This window comes from Cyprinodon variegatus, unplaced genomic scaffold (assembly GCF_000732505.1).
Source record: "Cyprinodon variegatus isolate N-32 unplaced genomic scaffold, C_variegatus-1.0 Scaffold395, whole genome shotgun sequence".
Classification (NCBI taxonomy): domain Eukaryota; kingdom Metazoa; phylum Chordata; class Actinopteri; order Cyprinodontiformes; family Cyprinodontidae; genus Cyprinodon; species Cyprinodon variegatus.
Window position 1 is genome coordinate 465,582 of NW_015150848.1, and position 21,104 is coordinate 486,685.

Sequence of the window (21,104 nt, forward strand, 5' to 3'; positions counted from 1 at the left end):
TCAGAGAGGAAGGAATTTGTCACCATATTTATCTAAACATTATGCTGCAGACATCATTAGCATAGTAATAAAGGCACTCTGCAATTCCTTGTATACATACCATGGATTTAAGTAGAAGTAGCGATTTCACAGTACAGAATAGTGCTGATCCTTCATTTTAAAAGAAGGAAAAAGAAAAAAACAAAACAAAACCTTAAAAAAATGACAACTATATAACTTAATAACCACTGGATGCAAATGAGCTTCACATATATTAAAATGATTTGAGTTAGTAATCTAAACAGCAGCAATTCAAAAAACAAAGCAAACAATAAATACACCATGATCAAATAAAAGAGCACTTTCAACTCAAGGTCCTAGTGTTCTTTATGTTGTAAGAAAATAACAAAGAAGAGCAAAATAAAAACAAACATGGTGGCCTTGAATTCCCATTTTCATTTTTGTGTAATTTCAGTGCAGAATTCCCCACCTGATTGCTTTTACATGGCCAATGTGGCAGATATGTCAAATGGCAGACATTTCTTTCCTTCAGTAGTAAGAAAACATCAACTCTTCAAATGCTCTGAAGTGTTAATATTTATAAGAAACCCTCAATCATAAAAGTAGATAGTCCTTATATATGAATGAAAGAAAACAAACATCAACCTGGATATTGAGGGCTGCTGTGAAATAAATACTAAATGGGTAAATTCCAATAGTATGTTTCTTTGGTGTTAAATATCTCCATCCCATTTAGATCCAAATATCTTTCCAGTTACACGGAGAAGGCTTCAGGTTGAAAATCAGACTTCATTTTCACTACATTACAGACTTAGGAGTTTTTCAGCGTTTAAACTTGCATTTGAAAAAATACATAAACTGCAAGAAAATCTGGAGCTCATGCTTGGATACACATTGAAAAATATAAATAATGACAATTACTGGGCTGCCAGTCAAATTCTAATTTTAGAGAAAAAGAAAAAAAAAAAAAAAAAAAACTTTTCATGTGTAACATTTTTTATACCAGAGGAAAAGCTGCTTTTTAATTTCACAGGCAGCATCCCAATGACAATCACAATGTAATTAGATAGCAACTATAAATTTAAAGAATTGTGGGAGGTTTGAAAAAAAAAAAAAATAAATAAATAAAATATCTTAATTAAAATATTAAAGGCATACATCACAATCAGAAGTCACAGAACCAGGTATTAGGTTTGGGGCGCAATAACAACTTCTTTCACATACAGCCAGGTTGTCTTGGAAAATGATGCCCTTTAAAATATTTATTGATTTGAAAATATATATGTATTTATATATTTTAATGTATAGTTGTCCTGTTTAATATAAAATGTCTAATAATGTTCAGAAAAAATGTGACCAAATATTTTTGTAAATATTTGCATAGACTCATTGGAATTTAACTGTCTCCTTTTTAATTTAGAAATTATTGCATCAATTTCTGTTTTTATTCTTCAATGCAAAAGGCTCAAAAACATTAGCCACTTAAAAATGGTTTTAGTTACATGGAATACACACCGAACCAGAAATATTTGACTTTAGCACAACCTACTGTATTCAAATTGCGAACAAACATCTGTTTTGAGTTAAGACATTCTTTAAAAATATGGCTTAATTTACAAAAAAATTACTTTTAGCATTTCAATATTTTAAACTGTGCAAAATAAATTTGAAAACACTATTTTGCAGGATTTAGAAAGTCTAAAATCAGGAATTATGTGTCCACATCATCCGGGTACAAATACAGCTTGTCAAAATAACATGTTAAAAACACTTAGAAGTTCACATTCAGAACATTTAAGTTCAACATAAAAACAAAAGTCAGCTCCACAAAATGATTTATCATCCTAAGCAAGGAAAATGAATAAAATGGAAAATTAGCATTTGAAATAAAAGAAATAGAATAAAAATGTATTATCCTTTAACACAAACTGTACATTTCTGGCATCAGGATACTTAAAAATGAGAATTGCTGCTACTTTAGGAAGAAAATCCTCAAATATATCTTTATAGCAAAAATATGCAGCTTTAGGGTACTTTTTTCCTCATCAATCTAGAAAACTTTACAATGCTACATCCAACTCCAAAAATGTGTGATTGAGGTTGTTTCCTCAACTGCTCCTTCTTCTGATCTATCCCTGCTGTTCACTTTCCTCTGATCTCATTTTAAACTCACTTCCTCTTTACCTTAAGCTGTTCCTCTGCTCTTCATCCACTATCTTTGTTTTCTTTCCTCTGAAGCTTGCACTTCAGTCAACCTTTTCAACTTTCCCGATAATCTTATCCTCAAAGATGGGCAAGACGGTGTCATCTTCCCGTATCTCTTCAAATACCACGCCGCAGTCGAACTCATCGCTCACCTTCTTGAAATAATACCTGGAAAGGCAAACAAAAAGTCAACAGTGATGTTAGAAGATTTAGTTGTTACAAAAGCTAAATGAATCAAACCTGAAATGAAGTTCCATATTTCATGAATAATTTTCTCACATTAATGCTGAGCTTTAAATATTTTGTTCAACCTGCTCTTTTTCAGGGTGGAATAAAATAAACATCAAATTGTGTTGATGTTTACCATTATGAGTCTCTTGCTTTCCTTCTCCTCACATCCAATCTCTGACTTTTTTCTTAATAAATCTGATTTTTTTTTTTGACACTTGTTTCATAATAAAAATAACAAATGACATATTTGCCTTTGCCTTAAAAACATTTTTTTTTTCAATCATTCCCTCTAGGAGGTGACCTTAATTTAACTTTAAATGAAATTCAAGCTGAAACCTGCTTGTGAAAGAATCATGTTTCATTACAAATAACTCAAATATATAAAAAACGTAATCTTTGCACCTACTGGCATAACACTAAGAGGTAGTTTGTTGGTTATAAGTACACATCTAAGAACAAAATGTGATGAACTGATGTGACTCTGACCTTTGGAGGGACAAGGACTGGATTAGTAAAAAAAAAAAAAAAAATCCATATTTTCCTAAAATGACATCTTAATAAACAAATGTAGCGCCATAAACCATTATATTAAATTTGGATATTGAGAATCAGTTTCCATACTGATATTTAACATAATTAATGGGTTAGGAGGATTGAAGTTTGCCTGCTTTTCGGACACTCAAGCTTCTGCAACCGTCTCCTGCAAAAGACAGTATCACAAGACACTCAACAAAGGTGTAACTTTGCCCCCCATGGTGCTTTGAGGACAGTCTCATGCCTGTTTCTTTTTTTCGTGACACTCTCCTGGGGCTTACATCAGAGAAGAAACCATCAAGGCCCACTTACTCAGGGACCAGTAATCAAGACTAACCAAAGGCTAAATGGACCTGGTTGCTGACATCAGAACAAAATAGCTTCAAAACAGACTGTTTGCAAAATTTCTCTCTGAGTTTCAGGAAATTCAGATGCCTGGAAGAGGCTGGAATATAAAATATTATTTTGCCAAATAATCTTTTATTCACCTATTGGATTGGCATTGTGAATTGGTTTGAGCAGATTCCAATTGCACAAAATTTGCCAAAACCTAATTTGATCACATTTATACTTTATCAAATAAACTGTGATACATTGTATAATTGATCAATTATGGTTTTCATCCATTTATTTTATTCTTTCTTCTTAGTGTACATTTTAGCTTAGTTTAATTGAGTTTCACTGGTTTACCCAAGAGTTATAACTGAAATAAATTTGACTTGGAGCTCAAAGATATTTTTAATTGGAAGTTGTGGTGAATTTATTCCATATATGATCAGTTATCTGTTTGATCACGATTTGAGTTCAACTCACACTTTCATTTATTCAGATAGTAGGGTGTCCTCTCACACAGTCTAAATATTGTTTGATTAAAGAACATTTTTACCATTCCTTCTGGGGCGAGAAATAAATATATTAAATTTGCACAACACAAACAATTCAATTAAAACATTCTATTGATTGTATTGATCATACAGGCTTAGATATTTAGATTTTTTTAATAAAAAATTATTAAAAATGCCTTTCAAAGTAACACTAGCGCACTGACCAACGGGAATGGAAAAGGGAGGACTATCCCTAAATTCTTTAATTTAAAACTAAAATCTAACCAAACTATGATTTTCAGGAGAACAGGTACCACAAGTATGCATTTAAAATGTATACTTGTGAAATTTCCAAAGATGTCTTATGCTTAAAATGTGTTAAAGGCAAAAAAAACAAGAATTACAATGAACAGTGCCAAATCTGGCAAGAAGAGTGTCCAGATTTACCATCTAAATTATGTGAGGAGTTTGCTAATGGTTACAGAAAAATCTAACAAGCATCTGTGTTTAATATCATCCCTGTTTGGATAAGGGAAAATTTCAAATAACTTTAAATTTGAACATCTATTTCCTGAGTTAAAAACTCACTGTAATTGTATTATTAGTACCAGCTTGAAAAAAGATAGATAAATCATTGAAAGACAAGCGTAAGTATGAATTCATGTCTGTTGTGAGTTTAAATAAACATCTCTAACCAAAAAAGACCTTAGATAAAAAAAAAAAGACTCAGCATAAAAGTTTCTTTATACCAAAAAACAATTTCTGATAAGTACCCATCCATTAACATTTTTAATAGCTGGACAATATGAAATCTTTTAAGATGGTATTTCACAGAGAAAGGCAACAAATAACTCCCACCTGTAATGTCCTTTCTTTGTAAGAAGGTCTTTGAACTGGCCCAAAGTAACAACTCTCCCTGGGACAGATGTCCTGTATGGTATCAGCTCCTCGCAGAAGTAATAAGCCACGGTAATATTCTCACACGTCTGCTTTTTAGAGCCTTTATGTCTGAAAACATTAAAGAAAGAAAATCAGTTAAAGTACATTTTCATTTTGTCAAACAACTTTCAAAGCTAAAAGAAATTTGGTTAAAAAGAAAACCCATATGCACAGAAAATAACTCTACAACTTCATACTTCAAAAACAGCAGTATCTATAAGAAAAGAAAATATGAAGAGCACATAAAAGACAGTGATGTTTTCGTAAGAAGAAATTTGTGCTGTTTTGAGTGAGAAAAAAAATCAAAGGTTTTAAGTAGGAAGAATAGAGAATGTATTTCAGTTATGATTGAGGCAATTTTTAGATGACATGGCGTACACAGCTGTATATAATATTTTGATGACTGAACAAATTTGTGGTTTTCCTTAAGAATCAATCATATTCTCTCAGTGGAAGAATGCAATCTGATTGGTGTGCTGTAATAAGATGGGGCTTATGTAGGAAAGAACTGAGGCTACTGAAATACTGCACCTTATAATTAAGAAGGTTTAAGCAAACCATTAAGAAAAAACAGAATTTTTCTAAACAGAACTGCATTAAAATACTCTAGATGCTGAATTAATAAAAAGTAAAATCAAAGCAAACATGCATCTTTACCTAAAACTTCACACAAATATGCAGCAATATTTTCAGCAGGAATATGTTCTGGGATTGTTGAAGATTGAAGCTGTAGAGCTTTGCTTTTATGAACAAATAATACATTTGTTTATGTCAACCACATTTTCCTGCAGGATTTTACCCGCAACTTTAACACAATGTTTTTGCTTTCCAAGACGAACTATGAAAAAGCAATATCAAATCAGAAAGGTAACAAGCTAACAGAGTACAAATTCAGCAAACTATTTCCTATGAAAATCTTACCAGGAGGAAAAGCTAGAGGAAGTCAAATATATTGAACAAAGTACCTGAAAGGTCTGTTATCATGTTTAAAGTGGCTTTTTTTAACCTAACTAAACCCATTTTTGGGAAATATGTTGCTGCAATCCTAAAGAACCACTGTTAGGATGTAACAAACCACTGTTAAAAAGAAAGAAGTCTGCAGTGTTATAAAAGTCATTAATCAATGAGTTAATGGGGGAAAAATATCAATAATATCCTACACCATCTAATAGTATTGAAAAAATTCTTCTTCTAATTACTATTAAAAAATTATACATTTGTTTACATTAAGCATATTTTCCTTAGTTTCAATGACTATGGCCCTCATTTAATTTGTTAAAACTGTTGGACTTAATGAAGGCAAAATCCTAAATCCACTAAGAGGGGGGAAAAAAACATCTGCAGTTAGAGACATTCCTTAACAAAACCTCAGTAATTAACAGGCACACCAATGGGTAAACATCAGAATCACATTCAGCTTTATTTGTTTAATCTTTGGACAAACACAAGATATTTGTATCCTCTTCCTCATATTGTCAATGGAGACATTTAAAATATAAATATATTAAAAGAGAAACAAATATATAAAAAAAAAGTTTAACCATGAGGAACACTCCAATCACTGTCTGATGAGTGTTGATCATAATAAGAGACTGAAAAAAAACCACATCAATTTCAGGGCTGATTTTCTTTTTCAAAAATCACCCCCTTTGAGGTTTAAAATCTAAATAGTTAGTTTCCAGTATGTTTTGGGTCTGCAGAGATGTTAGCTGACCTTTTCCTGTCCATACACCTGTACGATTTCTTGATGGAGGGAAGGTTGGGAAGCACATATTCATACGTATTTATCATTTGTAATTTTATTTGTCCTGTTCTGATGATCAGCCAAAGCATCATTTGAATATGCACAGTATTGACTGAATAATAGCGGTGTAGATGAACTGCAGGGCAGGATAGTTAGAAATGTCCAAAGGGTCCTGATATCAGCAAAATATGCATCTTTTAAGGCTGTAATATAGCATTTTTTTTTTCTGGTGGGGCACTTGATATGTTTTTTTTTTAAAGCTAATTTGAGAGGTCTGACCTAAAGAATTCTGAGTTTCTGGTGTTTTTACATTCACTATGAAACATTTTTTATTCTCTGATATGCAGGCTTGATGTATATACAGTCTGGAACAAAATGTAGAATCCCTTTGGTAAATACAAGGTTATAGTCTATACAAAATGACTCCAAGGAAAGACTTAATGTCTTTTGTGAAAGCAGATTTAACCCCCCCTTGATAGGAAGAGCTCTGAGCGGGTAGACGTGAAACTGCTGGAAGTGCACAGTATGAGGTCTGCTCACAGAGCCAAGTTTTGATGAAACAGAAAGCAGCAGAGCTGCGAAAGTCTGAGATTAAACAGATGCAGAAGTTTATCCTTTTTTGCTAGACAAGGGGCAAAAACATTATACAGTTTAACTGGGGGCAAGTGAGAGCGACCCATGTCAGTGGCTTCGTCAGGAAGATATGGGTCGATAAAAATGAAGGCAAATTTAAAGAGAAGACTGTCTGATGTCAATAGGTGCTCTAGTGAAAAAGAGTTGAATAGTGGAGAGCACAAAATGTGCAAAACATGAGTGCGAAGTACCAAGATTTCACAATCTTGGATGTCTCTGTTCAACTTTTCAATTTTTTTTTATAAGTTGTGGGCTACTTCCACTATTTAGGATATTTCCATTAACATATTTATTAAAGCAAAAGGAATAATGTCATTTGTCAAAAGGTGAGATGTTGAAATTACACATATACTTATCACTGTGTTTAATCAATATGCCCTATTGTCACTTACATTAAAAAGGATTAAAGGATTAAAGGATTCAAAAAGGTATATTAGTGAGTCCTAGAATAAATTGAATGATGCCCATAGACAACACGATGTAGTACAGACTCAACAGTCAATCCATCCGTCTTCCGTTTATCCAGCTGGGGATGCAAGTGACATGACAAGAGATCCTTACTAATCTCTAACCTCATTAGAAATCCTCCTCTATCAGTCAGCCATAAATCTTCACACTGACAGGATGACAGTGTCAGACTAATATGTGTCACACTTGATGAAAATTATTATCTCATCTAAAATTAGCACATCTACTTAGAAATTAAGCTGCCAAAAAAAATCAAATTCTCATCACTGGTAGGAAATGGAAAATGGTAACAAATAAATGAAGAGAACTCATCATAAGGCTTTAAATGTCCCAGAGGAACATGCCTTGCTTTCCTCTCTGAGAACACAGTCATAACATTGTAAATATCAACATATTTTCGTATTTACTTAGGTTTACATCCGACTCATATAGTTCACCTACTGAATACTGTTTTTAGGGTCATGTTGGTAAAATCTGTGAAACTGAATCTTTCTTGAATTTTAATGATGAGAAGGCTTTTCCCTCTGGATCTGCCATGTAATTTGCCTTTCATCTCAGTCGAACACATTTCTGCAGCTCCCTACCATCTATTTATCACCATCTTGGAGGGAAGTCAAACATCAAACAGAAACATGTTTTCACAAAACATCACAAACTGATTTGGTCCGTATTCGTAATACTTTAGCTACTTTTGCTAAAACTCAAAGAACAAACATTTCTCCTTCCTCTGTGATCCTTTCTTTAAGCCTTTCTTTCAGGCTCTGATCAAACATTTATGAAAGCCTCATATTGTATTAGAATTACTTTTCTCTTAGTCAAAACCTGACTTGACATGGCACCCAACAGAGGACAAATGAACCCATCAATTTTTTTTTGCTTTTATGTTCTTTTGGTTGGTTGATGAGTTATAAGTTGGTGACTTTATAATTTATTCAATACTTATGTAACTTGAGATTTTCACTATACTTCTTATAATCCTTTTTAGGGTAACATATGTATTGTAGAAGAAGAAAAATAAGTAAATTAAGCAAATAATTTCCCTTCCTCTTGAGAATTTACCACAACAAAACAAAACAGAAGCTTCTTTGTGGTTGCTAAACACTGGGAAAAATACAGAGGCAAAAATAGATACTAGTTGTGTGTCATTTTGGAGGAGTAAACTTCAGCTGGAATACTCTTGGAAGCCTAAATTCCCAGTTGGAAAGTCAAGGTAACACATCCAGACTTCCAATCATGATGGCTGCCAATATTATCAACAGCAGGAAAAGTTTCTTACTTTGATTGTTATGGCAAGTCTTTCTTGTTTACATGACATTTAGTCAGTCTTACACAAAAGGTTTCAGATTAATTTTAACTGGGGCTGAAACAATTAATAAGTTTAATCATGATTAATCGATTATTGAATTAATTGTCAACTGATTTAGTAATCAGTTGATCGTTAAATGGAGTATAGAGAGTAAAACATGCCTTTAGCTGACAGAGCAACCCACCTAAAGCAGTAATTATTTCAAAATTGTAAAGAAAATATATAAAACAGTTTGCATTTAAGCTTACATTTTTTGTCAATATGATCTATCCAGAACTCGTCAAGTGGAAACATTTTAGTTTCCACTTCCATTTCGTAAAAAAAAGAACCTTTTGCTATCCAATTATAAATCGATTAATCGAGAAAAAAGCCAGAATAATCGATTTGCAAAATTGTACTTTAGTTCCAGCCCTAGTTTTAACACTATTTTTGCAAATACAACATGATACAGTGTTTCTGTCATTATTAATGTGTAACAATAGCCATTTACAGGTAATGGAGAATGTGACGGCCCACAAACAGTAAAACTTAATCACCCAAACTTCTTACTTCTGGGTCGCAACATAAAATGAAAAAAAAAACTATAGTAAAACCTTTCTCATTATCTGAAGACAGGGTAACCACTAAAGCTTCTGCACTACAATGCTCTCTTGTGTACAAATAACCTACTACTGGTAATGTCAGATAATGGTCTAATATCAGGGAGAAAATAAATTTCGGGTTATATCAGCTTGCGCCTAAAATCTCCAATACTGGCGTGCTGAATACATGATGCTTCTGTCTGAAGTTTCTGTAACCTGCTGGGTAACAATAACTGAGTTGGTTGTTCTCATATCTATTGACTATTGCTTCTTGTTTTCTGTTTGAGTAATATTGCTTGACCGAAACTTTTCTAACATTTCATGCTACAAAATAAGGAGCCTATTAAAAGTATGTAGGATCGCTTCTGATATCGTATCGGGTTATTATCAGTTCTCAAGGGTACAATATCAGTATCATATCGGAAATGGAAAAACCTTGTATCCGCACATCTCTACTGGCTAACAAGTAAATATCTTGTGGAATCAAGGTTTTTCCTTGGCCTATTTTGTGTGATAAAATGTTAGTTTGAATAGAAGTAATGATAGAGAGATTCTGTTCCATTCACTATGCTGTACTGTTTAGGGGGACAGAAAGCAGGTGCCCCCCCTCCCTACTCAAGATAAGGGTAAGGGGACGGTCATTAGAAAGAATGAGTTCACAAAGCCTCCTTCATGCTATGGTTAAAATTTATGCTCTTATCATTCTCCTGTCCTGTTTCTGGTGTGAACGGAATACAGTTGTCTGAAATGTTTATCTGAGCAAATGTATGCCATTTGATGAACTAAAGTGTTTCTCTTGGGAAGATTCAATGTTCATGTGTGTGTATGCTGTGGATTCTTTTTAAATGTAGGGGTGTGGTTCTGAATGCTTCAGAACCACACTCAGCTGTATTCAGCTGGTTTGTGCCATTCTCCTCTGCAGAGTAAAATAAAACTTTTGTTCCTTGCATATCAACTCTCAGTGCTCATTTTTTACTCCACAATCTACAACCCTGAAGAGAACCATCTACCAGCATGCACATCTATAAATTGAAGCTCTTACCCAATCATCCTTGCAAAATAATTCCAACTCAGAATTTAAGCAAATCTTTGGAAAACAAAAATGTTTTTGTTTCTTTTGGGTCTGTTTAGGGATGAACTTTGACACTGTTCTAAACACTATATATTAGCAACTTAAATGACTTCTGAATTTGTATTAGATGCTATTAAGGTAATATTTAGGGGTAAAGAGAAAAAGGGACACAATAATTCACATTGTTGTTTTCCTTCCACTGTATAATTGGGGAGCTACTTTGTATTGTCATATAGAATCAGAATCAGAAATACTTTAATAATCCAAGAGGGAAATTACTTCTCAATAAAATCTCACTAAAATGTATTGATGTTTTTTTTTTATGTGTGACATAACATGAAACAATCAAGAAAAGTTAAACTATTAGTACCTTTGCCAGGCAAAGTGCATTTATTGTGTTCTGTTGCCAACTGTTTTAGTCCTAGGATTTGTTTTCACAAATTATACAATTTCTACTGTATAAAAAAGATAAAGTGGAATTTCCTTTAAAAAAAAAACCCTGAAGGGTCAGGCTTTGCTAAAATAAATTTAACATTAATGACAAGGGGAGCTCTGCCACTATTACTGATGGGACACAGTGAACATACTCGGGCTCGGAGAGCTCGCTGTCTGAAACAGCGGGCACCTCGGTGAGCAGAGGGACCGGTACAGGCCTGACAGCTGCGCGACCCCTTTGTATCACCTCCATCACATACCTGAGGAACCGAACAACCGTGATTTAGACCCAACAGCCAAAAGAGCCGAGCAAAACCAAAGCAGTCTGCTCAAGACAATCCCAACAGACCAGTTTTTTTCCAATTCCACTTAGGAAGTTCACCAGTTGACTGTGTTTTTAAGACATTTTCTTTCTAATTACCTGTGCTTTGGCTGCAGTGCTCCAGACTTAATCTTTTCCTCCTGAAGCCTCCGACAGACCTCCTCCAGCTGGATGAGTGGGCTGGGTGCAGGGTTAGGGGGCATGGTAGGGTCCTGGATGAACGGGTGAAACGGCTGCACATTGCTACGGCCTTGGCCACTCAGGCATGGATGCATCAACCCTGATCGGTCTGAGGAGCCGAGGCGAGATCCCTCATGGGTTGTAGTCCTTTTGGAACCATTGACACTCCTACATTTGAAAAATAATGGTAATTAAATGGTTTAGGTTTGTCTAAGTTCTAACTTGGACTTATTAGGGGGGGAAATATGGATGGAATTGCTTAATTTTAGTGACATTTCTCACATTCAATCTGTTATCACAGGATTTGTGGTGTAATAAAGTAAGAAAAAATCACTGACCCATAAGGACTTCTTTTATGGTGAGCCATTTCTTTTTGTCCTTCCATAAGCCATAGCAGGATCTTCTGTTTTTTATCCCCTTCCTCAGCAGACCGTGGCACATCAAAAGCTCTCGGTTCTTCACCTCTCTTGAAGACTCTATTACACTGGAGGCCACTTTTGTTGCTGCATAATGGAAGAACACAACTGATAAGTAGAAAACCAAGATTCTGGAGAGGTGAATGAGAGTAAAAAGAGTTCAAGTTGTGCCACACCTGTAGCCTATGTGCTCCACAGGGTTGGATACCATCCCATCTGCATAGCTTCGAGATTTTGAGCTATAATTGCTAGTCTCCAGGCTCCAGGCAAAGTTGCCTTGTGAACGTGTGGCCCCCTCGGGCTCCATGGTGGTTACATGACTGTGATGCTGATATTTGTGGTGGGAGGAATGGCCAGGTTCTCCCTTCAAACAACGTCTTGCAGCGTGTTTACCCTGGCCTGGCTGTACTGCACCTCTAAACCCAGAGAAACCATCTGGAGAGCGAGACTTTGGGGATTGGCGCCCGGTTCCTGGCGATTCGCAGATGGGTGTCTTCATGACCCGCTGGACATGGTCATCCAGGATGCTCTCTGGGTTTTCCTCATGAGTATCTTGGACAAAATGACTGCTGTATGTGATGTCAGCATAACGAGGGTTGTAATTCAGTGAATAAGCACTAGGGGGGAATCTTTGACTGGGTAATGATGAAGGTGCAGAGAAATCATTGCCTTCTTCCTCCTTTATTTGATAAAAATGAAACAAAAATTAGTCAAAATATTTAAAAAAAACTGGAACCGGTAAACAATTTAAATTATCACTTAATAAATTTTCATAATACATTAATTTCAAGCAGTTATATATATGTTGTTCCTGTGTCCACTTGTAGATGGCAAATAAAAATTCACATTCTGCATTTAACCCATTCCCTTGAGGAGCAGTGGGCTGCCATTGTGCAGAGCCCGGGCAGCAGTGTGGGATTAAAGGTCTTGCTCAGGAACCCAGAGTGGAGGCTGTGGGGATTAAACTGGCTACTTGCAACCTTCTCAGAGTAGAAGCACACTGCTCTAACCACTAAGCCCACACTCCCCCACTTAACCATAACACTCATAAATGTATAATTTTTCAGTTTGTGTTTAGAAGTAAAGAGTCAAACCAGAAGCTTAGTCAATTATTGTGCACACAGCACATCTGTGCTCACTCTGGGTCATGACAACTGCAGCCTATCCAGCTTCAGCTCCCACTGATTGGGACTAAACTGATCTCTGATAGGAACTGCTGCGGGGAAACTACTGGATGGGGCGCTACAGGTATTTTATAGCAGAGAGACAGTAGATGGTAAAGAAAGAGATGTGCAAAAATGAAAAATAAACAAATGATATACAATGTATGTATGGATCCTTAAGGCAAGCATGGCCTTTTACTTAAATAAGCATTAAGAGTTATTAAGGACATGTATATGGAAATGTAATTTAGGCCTTAACTATGTTCTAAGGTAGTACAAATTCATACTTTTTTTTTCTCTGTCGAGCCAAAGCCGAAAGATGTCATATCAGATATATCGATTATTAAAATATTGCTACAATAAGGACAATAATGAAAAGATAAAACAAAATAGTTCTTTAAACATATCAGTCAACAGAAGAAAATAAATCCTAAAAATTGCTGAGTGGTTTGAAGAAGAAAAGTCCAAGACATCTCCTCTCTGTTACAGGAAAAGGCTAGGTAAGTGTTGCCCTAATGTCTTAAATGAGGAATACAAATCATTGTTGATCTTGTGATAAAATTGTGATTTTTATATTGTAGCAGCACTGGTTACATTATGAGAGGCTTCTTCTTTGAGCTTCATTTGATTAAATTTGTGAAAATTAGGCATTTATTAAAATCAATTTCACAAGACTGTTTCCCTTTGAGAAGTTATATAATAACTCTAATATCCAATTAAGAACTGGTTCAGAGACCAGGATTGTTTATTTCCGTTATTCTCTGGTATTTCCTTATGTAACAGCATATTGCCTGATAATTATTTTATTGCTAAAGTGCTCAAACCAAAGCTTTTTTTTTCCCTACTCTAGATATCCACAGTATGATTTTGATGATAGAAGTCATTTTATCTGTACCTTCTGTTTAAAAACAAACAAACTGCTGTGATGGTGGCTTCCTTTCCTTTCACAGCCTTCCACATAAATTATCCACCTAGAGATTTAATACTTGGCAGAGCGTTTAGACAGAGATTTCATTTGTGGTGGAAGCAACCTTTTCATCGCCGATCCAAGTGGCATCAAACAGGCCTGGCTCGCTGTTCCAGGCTTACAAGTGGCCGAGTGTGCAGGTGCTCCGTCTGATTCATCCAGGCAGCCAGATTGCTGACAGGCCAAGGACAGAATACTCCACATGATTCATAGAGCCTTTTACTCTTCACTCCAATGACTGGCCTTATTTATTTCATTGGGCCAGGCAGATTTAATTTCTCTTTGTTTGTGAATATTAGAAAACTAATGGCTAGGCACCGAACCAGACTTTATTTTCCCTCTAATAAAGTTATTCAACTTCAATTTCTATCACTGGGCATATCCAATTAATATAATTACTTTAAAATAAATCACTCTTGACCCTTTGAACCCAGACCTATCCCTGGTGAACTTCCGTTTGTTTTTCTCCCCCTAGCATTGTATTTCTTTTTTTTTTTATGCTATTCATTTTTTGTACAAAAAATTCCTCAATTTTATAGTTTTTTTAAACAATTTTCAACATTTAAAAAACTCTTCTGATATCAAATTTGAGAAATTCTACAATATCAGCAAATGTATACCTCTTATGTGTGCAATTGAGCTGCACAATATCACATCACATTATACGTGACACATATTGTAATGGCAAAGGACTCTTAGGTTACAATGGTCAGTGGGATATAATATAGTTAGGTGTTATGCACTATTAAGTTGTGCAGATCTATAGTGTATTTAAGAAGTTCAGTTCAGTCTAATCTCTAATTCCCACAGAAAAATGTATTTATTCAAATGTTGGAGCTCATGTAGAGTGGGGGAAATATTTTGTAATGACAAAAACAGACAAAGTGTGGAAAAATGAGGGCTAATGATAATCAGCATCAGTATCATAATTTTCCTGAACTTTACTCCTGTTAAAATATTTCCCTGAAATCCTTCAGCTCCAGTGCGAACGGCCAAAGCAGTGAATCTGCTTAAGGTTTCAAGAACAGAAAGTGAAATAATCATACCAATCTGACTCTTTTTAGCCTCTCCTCCAGTTTTTCCTCAGCCTCCCTCTCCCTCCGGACCGCTTCCAGCCTACTGATCAGCTCAGCAGCGAACCTCTCTGGCTCCACGTGTATATCCTTTGGAATCCGGTTTATGCGCTGGGGGAAGAAATGTCAGACTGTTTCTTTTTTTCATCCTTGTGTGTTTAGAACTATTTTAGCACAGTTGACCCCACACATCCCGTTGGAGGTCAGAGAGAGGAAAAGAAGCAGGAAACAATGAAACGGGTGGAGATAAAGTATCGCTTCCACTGGGACTGGAAATGGAAATATGAATGGCTGCGTAACAAGACTTTACCACCTCAAAATATTAGAAAACTGATTTTTTGTCTCATTGGTTTGCTATTCATTACTTACTGCACAGTCTCTATTTGCATATCGTCATTTAAACACTTCTATTTTTGCTAGTATGCATTTCAAACTAGAGCAAATATCCTCATTTAACTTCTGGGATTCTCAAAGATAGGATTAGTGTTTTTTAGTGATTTAATGATTTACATTTGTTCACATTTATGTGATTAAAATAATGCTGTCTTCATAATTTTAATTGTTTTTAATTTAATACACTTTTATTTTCTTTTTTTGGGTTGAAATAAGGGTTATATGTGAAAGGAGAGCTGCAAAATGTCTGGAAATTATTAATAGAGTTAGGTGATCATTTTCATGTCAAAAATGAGATGGTAATTCAGTAGGTGTGTCGAATTCATATGCACCGTATTCTCTTCTTCCAGGGTTATTAGAATATATCTTTTTATTTAAAAATACATTGAAATCAATCAATTTGTTTAGGCATGGAGATGTGAGCATCATGCTGTCCACTACATAGCAGATTCATATTTAGGATAGGAGGGCGCCATGTGTGGCTTTTTAATTGGACTCTTTACTCCTAGGCCTAATTAGGGCCAGGGTTTTCCTACCAAGCGACAGCATAAAGCTGCAGAGGGAGGCATCAGGCTGTCACAGGGGAGGATTCATGTCTGCAAGGCTTCAGCGCACAGAGCTTAGGAAGGCATCAAGCTGCATTTAGACAGCCTTCTCTTTCACCATCAGCTATTCTTATACTCCATCACAGGCGCTGTAACACAGCTGAACTAAAATATGCACATTTCCAATGGCAGAGCAGAGGGAAAAATAAGCAGAGACAGACAGTTACAAAGAGAGAGGTGTAGAGGCGGAGAGCGAGGTGGAGGGGAAACGTCCCATGAATAACTCACTGGAAAATGAGGTAGTAGCACTCGCCCATTTGCTTTGGCACTCTCGTGTATCTCCCGGCGATGCTGTTTACGGTATCGGTATGATGGATCGCCATCTCTGGAATGAACAACAAAAGACATTTTCATCAGTCATCCTCATGAATAAACAACAAGGCAGCTTTGAAGCTGAACGCTTCACACAGTTTTTTCTCTCTGAAACAAACACCTAAAAGGGTCTTTGTTATCCGTGCAGCAGGAGAGAGATTCTTACAGCATTGTGGCTGCCCACCCTGCCTCATAAGTAGTCTGCAGGTCACAGCAACATGCTTTACATGCAGAAAGTTTGAGTAATCATTTGTCGACTAATTTACACAATCACCTGTGTCAAATGCTAGGGAGAAATGAGTCTTTCAATCCCTTCAGTTATAAAAAAAATTGTTCCCAGCTGTGCAGACTTTGAAGGCACTGGCTCGATTCATCAGTCACACTTCACCTAAAAGATTTTTCAAATTCATTTTGGCAAAACGCATCTGGCTGACTCATAAACAGACTCTGAAAATGAGAGATCCTTATAAGTGATGCCAGATAAAACACTCAGTTTGGTCTACAGCTTGCAAATGGACTAGGTTATGGAAAATAAGTGTTTTCTTTAAACACTATATGGGTTAGACATTCAGTACAATTCTCCACTCAAATGTTTAACAGTCCAGCCTAGACAATCATTTTATTGTCAAAAACTGCTGAGTCAAGCGGTGTTTAGGTCTGCCGTGACAGAAGGACTCTGGGAAAAGTGTGTTTAAGTGTCTGGTGACAAGAAACGTACACACTGTTGTCTGTAAGGGAAAGCGTGTCTGCGTCACTGGACATGCTCTGCTGCTCACTGTCATTGGCACTGGTGGCTGGGGCCAGAACATGACCTGGGTTGACGTAGTATGGGTTGATGGGCTCTCGACATGCTCCTTGCCTGTATTAGGAAATAAGAGAAAAACAACTCTGAAAGGGAAGAACATTCAACAAGATAAATATAATAAAATAAACAACATTTAATTCAAAGTCAATTTCTTGGCAATAGCCTTAGACAAGCTTCACTGTTTTAATGAAAGTGAGAAAATAAAGGTTTTGCTAAAGTTTGCTTAAAGTTTTTGTTTTCTTTTTCATCCTTTTAACAATTTCAGTGAAAAGAAATCCAAGCTGTGAAAAATGCCTGTTAAATAATCCTTTTTCACAACAAACAATGAAAATACATTACACTAAAGGTTTACAGCTAGTGGTGTTACACTGCAAAAACAATCTAGAAATAAGTAAAGATATCTTAAATTAAGTGTATTTACCCTTAATTTTTGTAGGTAAGTAAGAGGATTTACCAATGGAATGAGTATTTTTACTCTTAAAATAAGTTAATTAGATAAAATGCACTTGAAATAAGACAATGCAATTGTTTTTTTATTACTTTAAAAGTAAATTATCTTGTTCCATTGGCAAAGTGTCTCACTTACCTTCTCAATCCAAGAATAAATGCACTTATTTTAAGAAAAATTACTTATTAAGATTTAAATTTTTGGAGTGTACACAGTAAGCTCGTTTATCTTCTATAAATAGACATTTAAGAACAAACAGTAATAAACTGATGTCTTAGTTATGGAAGCCTGAGCCTAATGAGCACACTGGTGAAAACAATATTGACAATTTCCAGAAATTCAATCTTCATAAAGAAAAAGTGTGATTAATCAATAAAATCAATTAATCATCCAGCCCTACCGGGTAAAATATTTTTTCTTAATGTTACAAAACCACACAATTACAGAGAGTGTATCTAAGATGATAAATTTGAACAAGGACGACGTTAACTGAAGGTGTAACTTTAAATCTATAATTTTCTTAACATTTTTTTTTATTTTCTTGTTTGCTCCCATTTCTTCTTTTTATTAAGGCTTACAAGCATTTTTTTTATCACTCTTTGATTATAGCAGTCTCTGAGCAGCAGGCGAATATGTTGAGATTATTACTTTGGGCCATAGCAACAACCTTTTGTTTCATTTGTATTTCGACTTTCTGTTTAGATTCACTGAGATGTGGAGGAACCAGTTTGAGCCAAACTTCTGGTCCCTATCAGGTAAAACAATTTTAATGCTAGAATCCTCTTGCATTTGCAGAGGTTCATGATCTGCTCAATGACAAAACAATTCAAGTATTATTGCAGCAAAACAAGCTTGAACCATCAGCTCATCCATGGCGAGTGATAACTGGCATGAGGTGTTTATGCTTTGTATGATCATCTCTAAGTACTACATGTATTGAGGGACATTTCTGTCACTGTTACCTTTCTCTTCTGAAAACATCAGCAGCAAGCCACACCCAGTTCTTATATATGCCCTAAAATACAGGCATTGTGATCCTTTGTATTTTACAATTTACATTTTTTGTAAACAATTCAGGCATGTTAAAGAAAATATTAATTTTACTATTTTGTGATAATTTAAATCAAAAAGTCATCACAGAATTTAATTCCTACTTTTTTGTGTGACAAAGGCTGTTTAGGTCAAGACATATTAGATGGTAGGACACCAAACTGTTAGTTTAAGACTTAAACCCTAACATTTAGTCTTTACTCATAATTTCTTTCACATTGTTCTTCTGTCATTCTGTAATAATTAACCAAACATAAAAAATAAGATGATCTATGAAGCATAGTTATCTAACCTGCTAAATATCAAGAAAAAGATACTTTATTTCACACCAACACCAACTTAGCAAACCAGACTTCTTAGAGGGCTTTGAGCCCATAAATTATGAATGTAAGGCATCATTATTCTTTATTCAAAGTAGGAATTCCCCAAAGCCTTTAGCTTCAGCTTTCTCCCTGCTTGGAATGCAAAAGCACAGAGAGTTCGAATGAAATCTTTGTGACAGCAAGATTTTCATTAGCAACACCCACCCGAATAATTCACGGAACTGGTGTAGAGGTGCATCATGACAAAAGAATGAAATTGTAATTCCAGTTAATATGATACATTTGTATGTAAGAAAAAAAAAGGTAAAAGAAGTTTTGTTTGTTCGTTCTTTTAAAAGAAAAACCTTTTTTGAAAGAATAATAATATGTTTATGTGCATATATTGGAAACTAGGTTAGTTCAGGCTTTAAATGTTGTCAGTTACACAGTATGTTCAGTTTTAACATATAGCTATAGGTGGTGTGAATTATTTTGACATTTAACATGTATAGTATAGTATAGTATAGTATAGTATAGTATAGTATAGTATAGTATAGTATAGTATAGTATAGTATAGTATAGTATAGTATAGTAGAAGAGCTGTGCATTTTCATGTTAATACTCTCAAATAAAATAATTGGGAACATTTAAGGAGGCAAGAATAGGACATATTTTATTCTCATTACTTTAAAGGCACACTGTGGACTTTGCGACAAAAAGAGTTGACGAAGAGTAGTGGCCAAAAGTTACACTGTATGCCTTTAAACATTTTCCATTTTATACAAGCAGGTAATTTAAACAAGAAGCACCTAGCACATAGCTCCTAATTACAATGGATAAGAAATAGCTTTAAATTGGCTAAAATAAGATACCATGTGGAATAAATACGTAAGATTATTGTTCCTCTAAATGCAATTAATAATGCAGTATTGTTTTTTAGATTAACTGTAATTTTAAGAAAGTTACTATCTTAGGGTTTTTTTGTTGGGTAATCAGCTCACGTAGCAGACAAGCTAATAAATGTGGTTTTAGCTCAGCATGATGGTAATAAGGCCATATTTTACCCTCTACTTCACAGCTAAACCTGTGGGGTGAATTCTCTTAATCGTATTCACTGACTACAGTTTACTACTGTAGGTCTCCCTGTTGACATCCTGGTGAAACTCATTTTTTTGTGCTTACTTTGTGCAAGCACGAACAATACAGTCTAAGCCAGAGGGTGGAACCAAACACATAAATCAGTTTATAAGTAAAAGTAGAAGAAGCAAATTATTGCTTATTTTCTAAGAAATATAGTGAGAAGAGATTTTATTCTGATTTCCAAGTGAGGATCATTTGTCTCTCAGGGAAACGAAAACTGCAAAACTGCATCCTGGTTAGAAATCACTTTTTACTTTTCAGTTTACTTTCTTTATGGCTATCACAGTGTATAAACCAACGCATCATCACCTCCTTAGAGGCTGTAGTGAGAACAGTTCTTATTTGGCTGGAACATGGTTGCTTTGAATTAGGAAACCTCATCAGACCTTGAGATCTTTAACCGAAGGATGTCTGTGGTCTGTATAAGGCTAAAGATTAATCTGAGGCTAACAAGTATGCCACATTGTGAATCCTCAGACAGTGTAGAACATGGGTCACCAACTAAAAATCAGCAGGGTGTTAACCAAGAAAATCATCAACCAGTAAAGATCCGGAGACATTTTTAATTATAATCTGTTGCTTTAAACAGAATTTAACACTGAAATAAAATTAGGTTTTTATGCATCCATGTCATACATAGAATTTTTAAGTAAAAAAAATATTTAAAAAATAAAAAATTTTTCCATTTTAAAATCTAAAGTGTTTTTTTAAGTAGAGAACAACAATCGTTCAGTTTCAATGTGAAATGTTAGCCTTTACATGCAAAACCCAATCATGCAATCTTTGAACATAAATGTGCCAAATATAAGAGGAACATCGTAGTTTGGTTTAAAGAAAGCATTTTAGTTTATTATAATTTAGTTTGTTGCAAGGATTTTACAGTTTGAAGAAATAGAACATTACACCATATGCCAACCGTCAAAAGGATGTGCATGACAAGGAAGGGTTATATTAGG

At 35.0% G+C, this 21,104-nt stretch overlaps 1 protein-coding gene across 1 annotated transcript in view; it reads right to left on the reverse strand.

The window, feature by feature from the left end:
* Positions 1-869: 869 nt before the first annotated feature.
* axin1 (axin 1) overlaps positions 870-21,104 on the reverse strand; it is a 30,964-nt gene continuing 10,729 nt past the window's right edge. The window contains exons 3-11 of the mRNA XM_015387464.1: positions 17,122-17,262; positions 16,320-16,416; positions 15,067-15,204; positions 12,067-12,569; positions 11,813-11,977; positions 11,394-11,642; positions 11,125-11,232; positions 4,653-4,802; positions 870-2,373 (exon numbers count right to left, since the gene is read on the reverse strand). Coding sequence (XP_015242950.1) covers positions 2,247-2,373; positions 4,653-4,802; positions 11,125-11,232; positions 11,394-11,642; positions 11,813-11,977; positions 12,067-12,569; positions 15,067-15,204; positions 16,320-16,416; positions 17,122-17,262 — 1,678 coding nt within the window. The 3' untranslated portion in view covers positions 870-2,246. The remainder of the gene's footprint in view (positions 2,374-4,652; positions 4,803-11,124; positions 11,233-11,393; positions 11,643-11,812; positions 11,978-12,066; positions 12,570-15,066; positions 15,205-16,319; positions 16,417-17,121; positions 17,263-21,104) is intronic.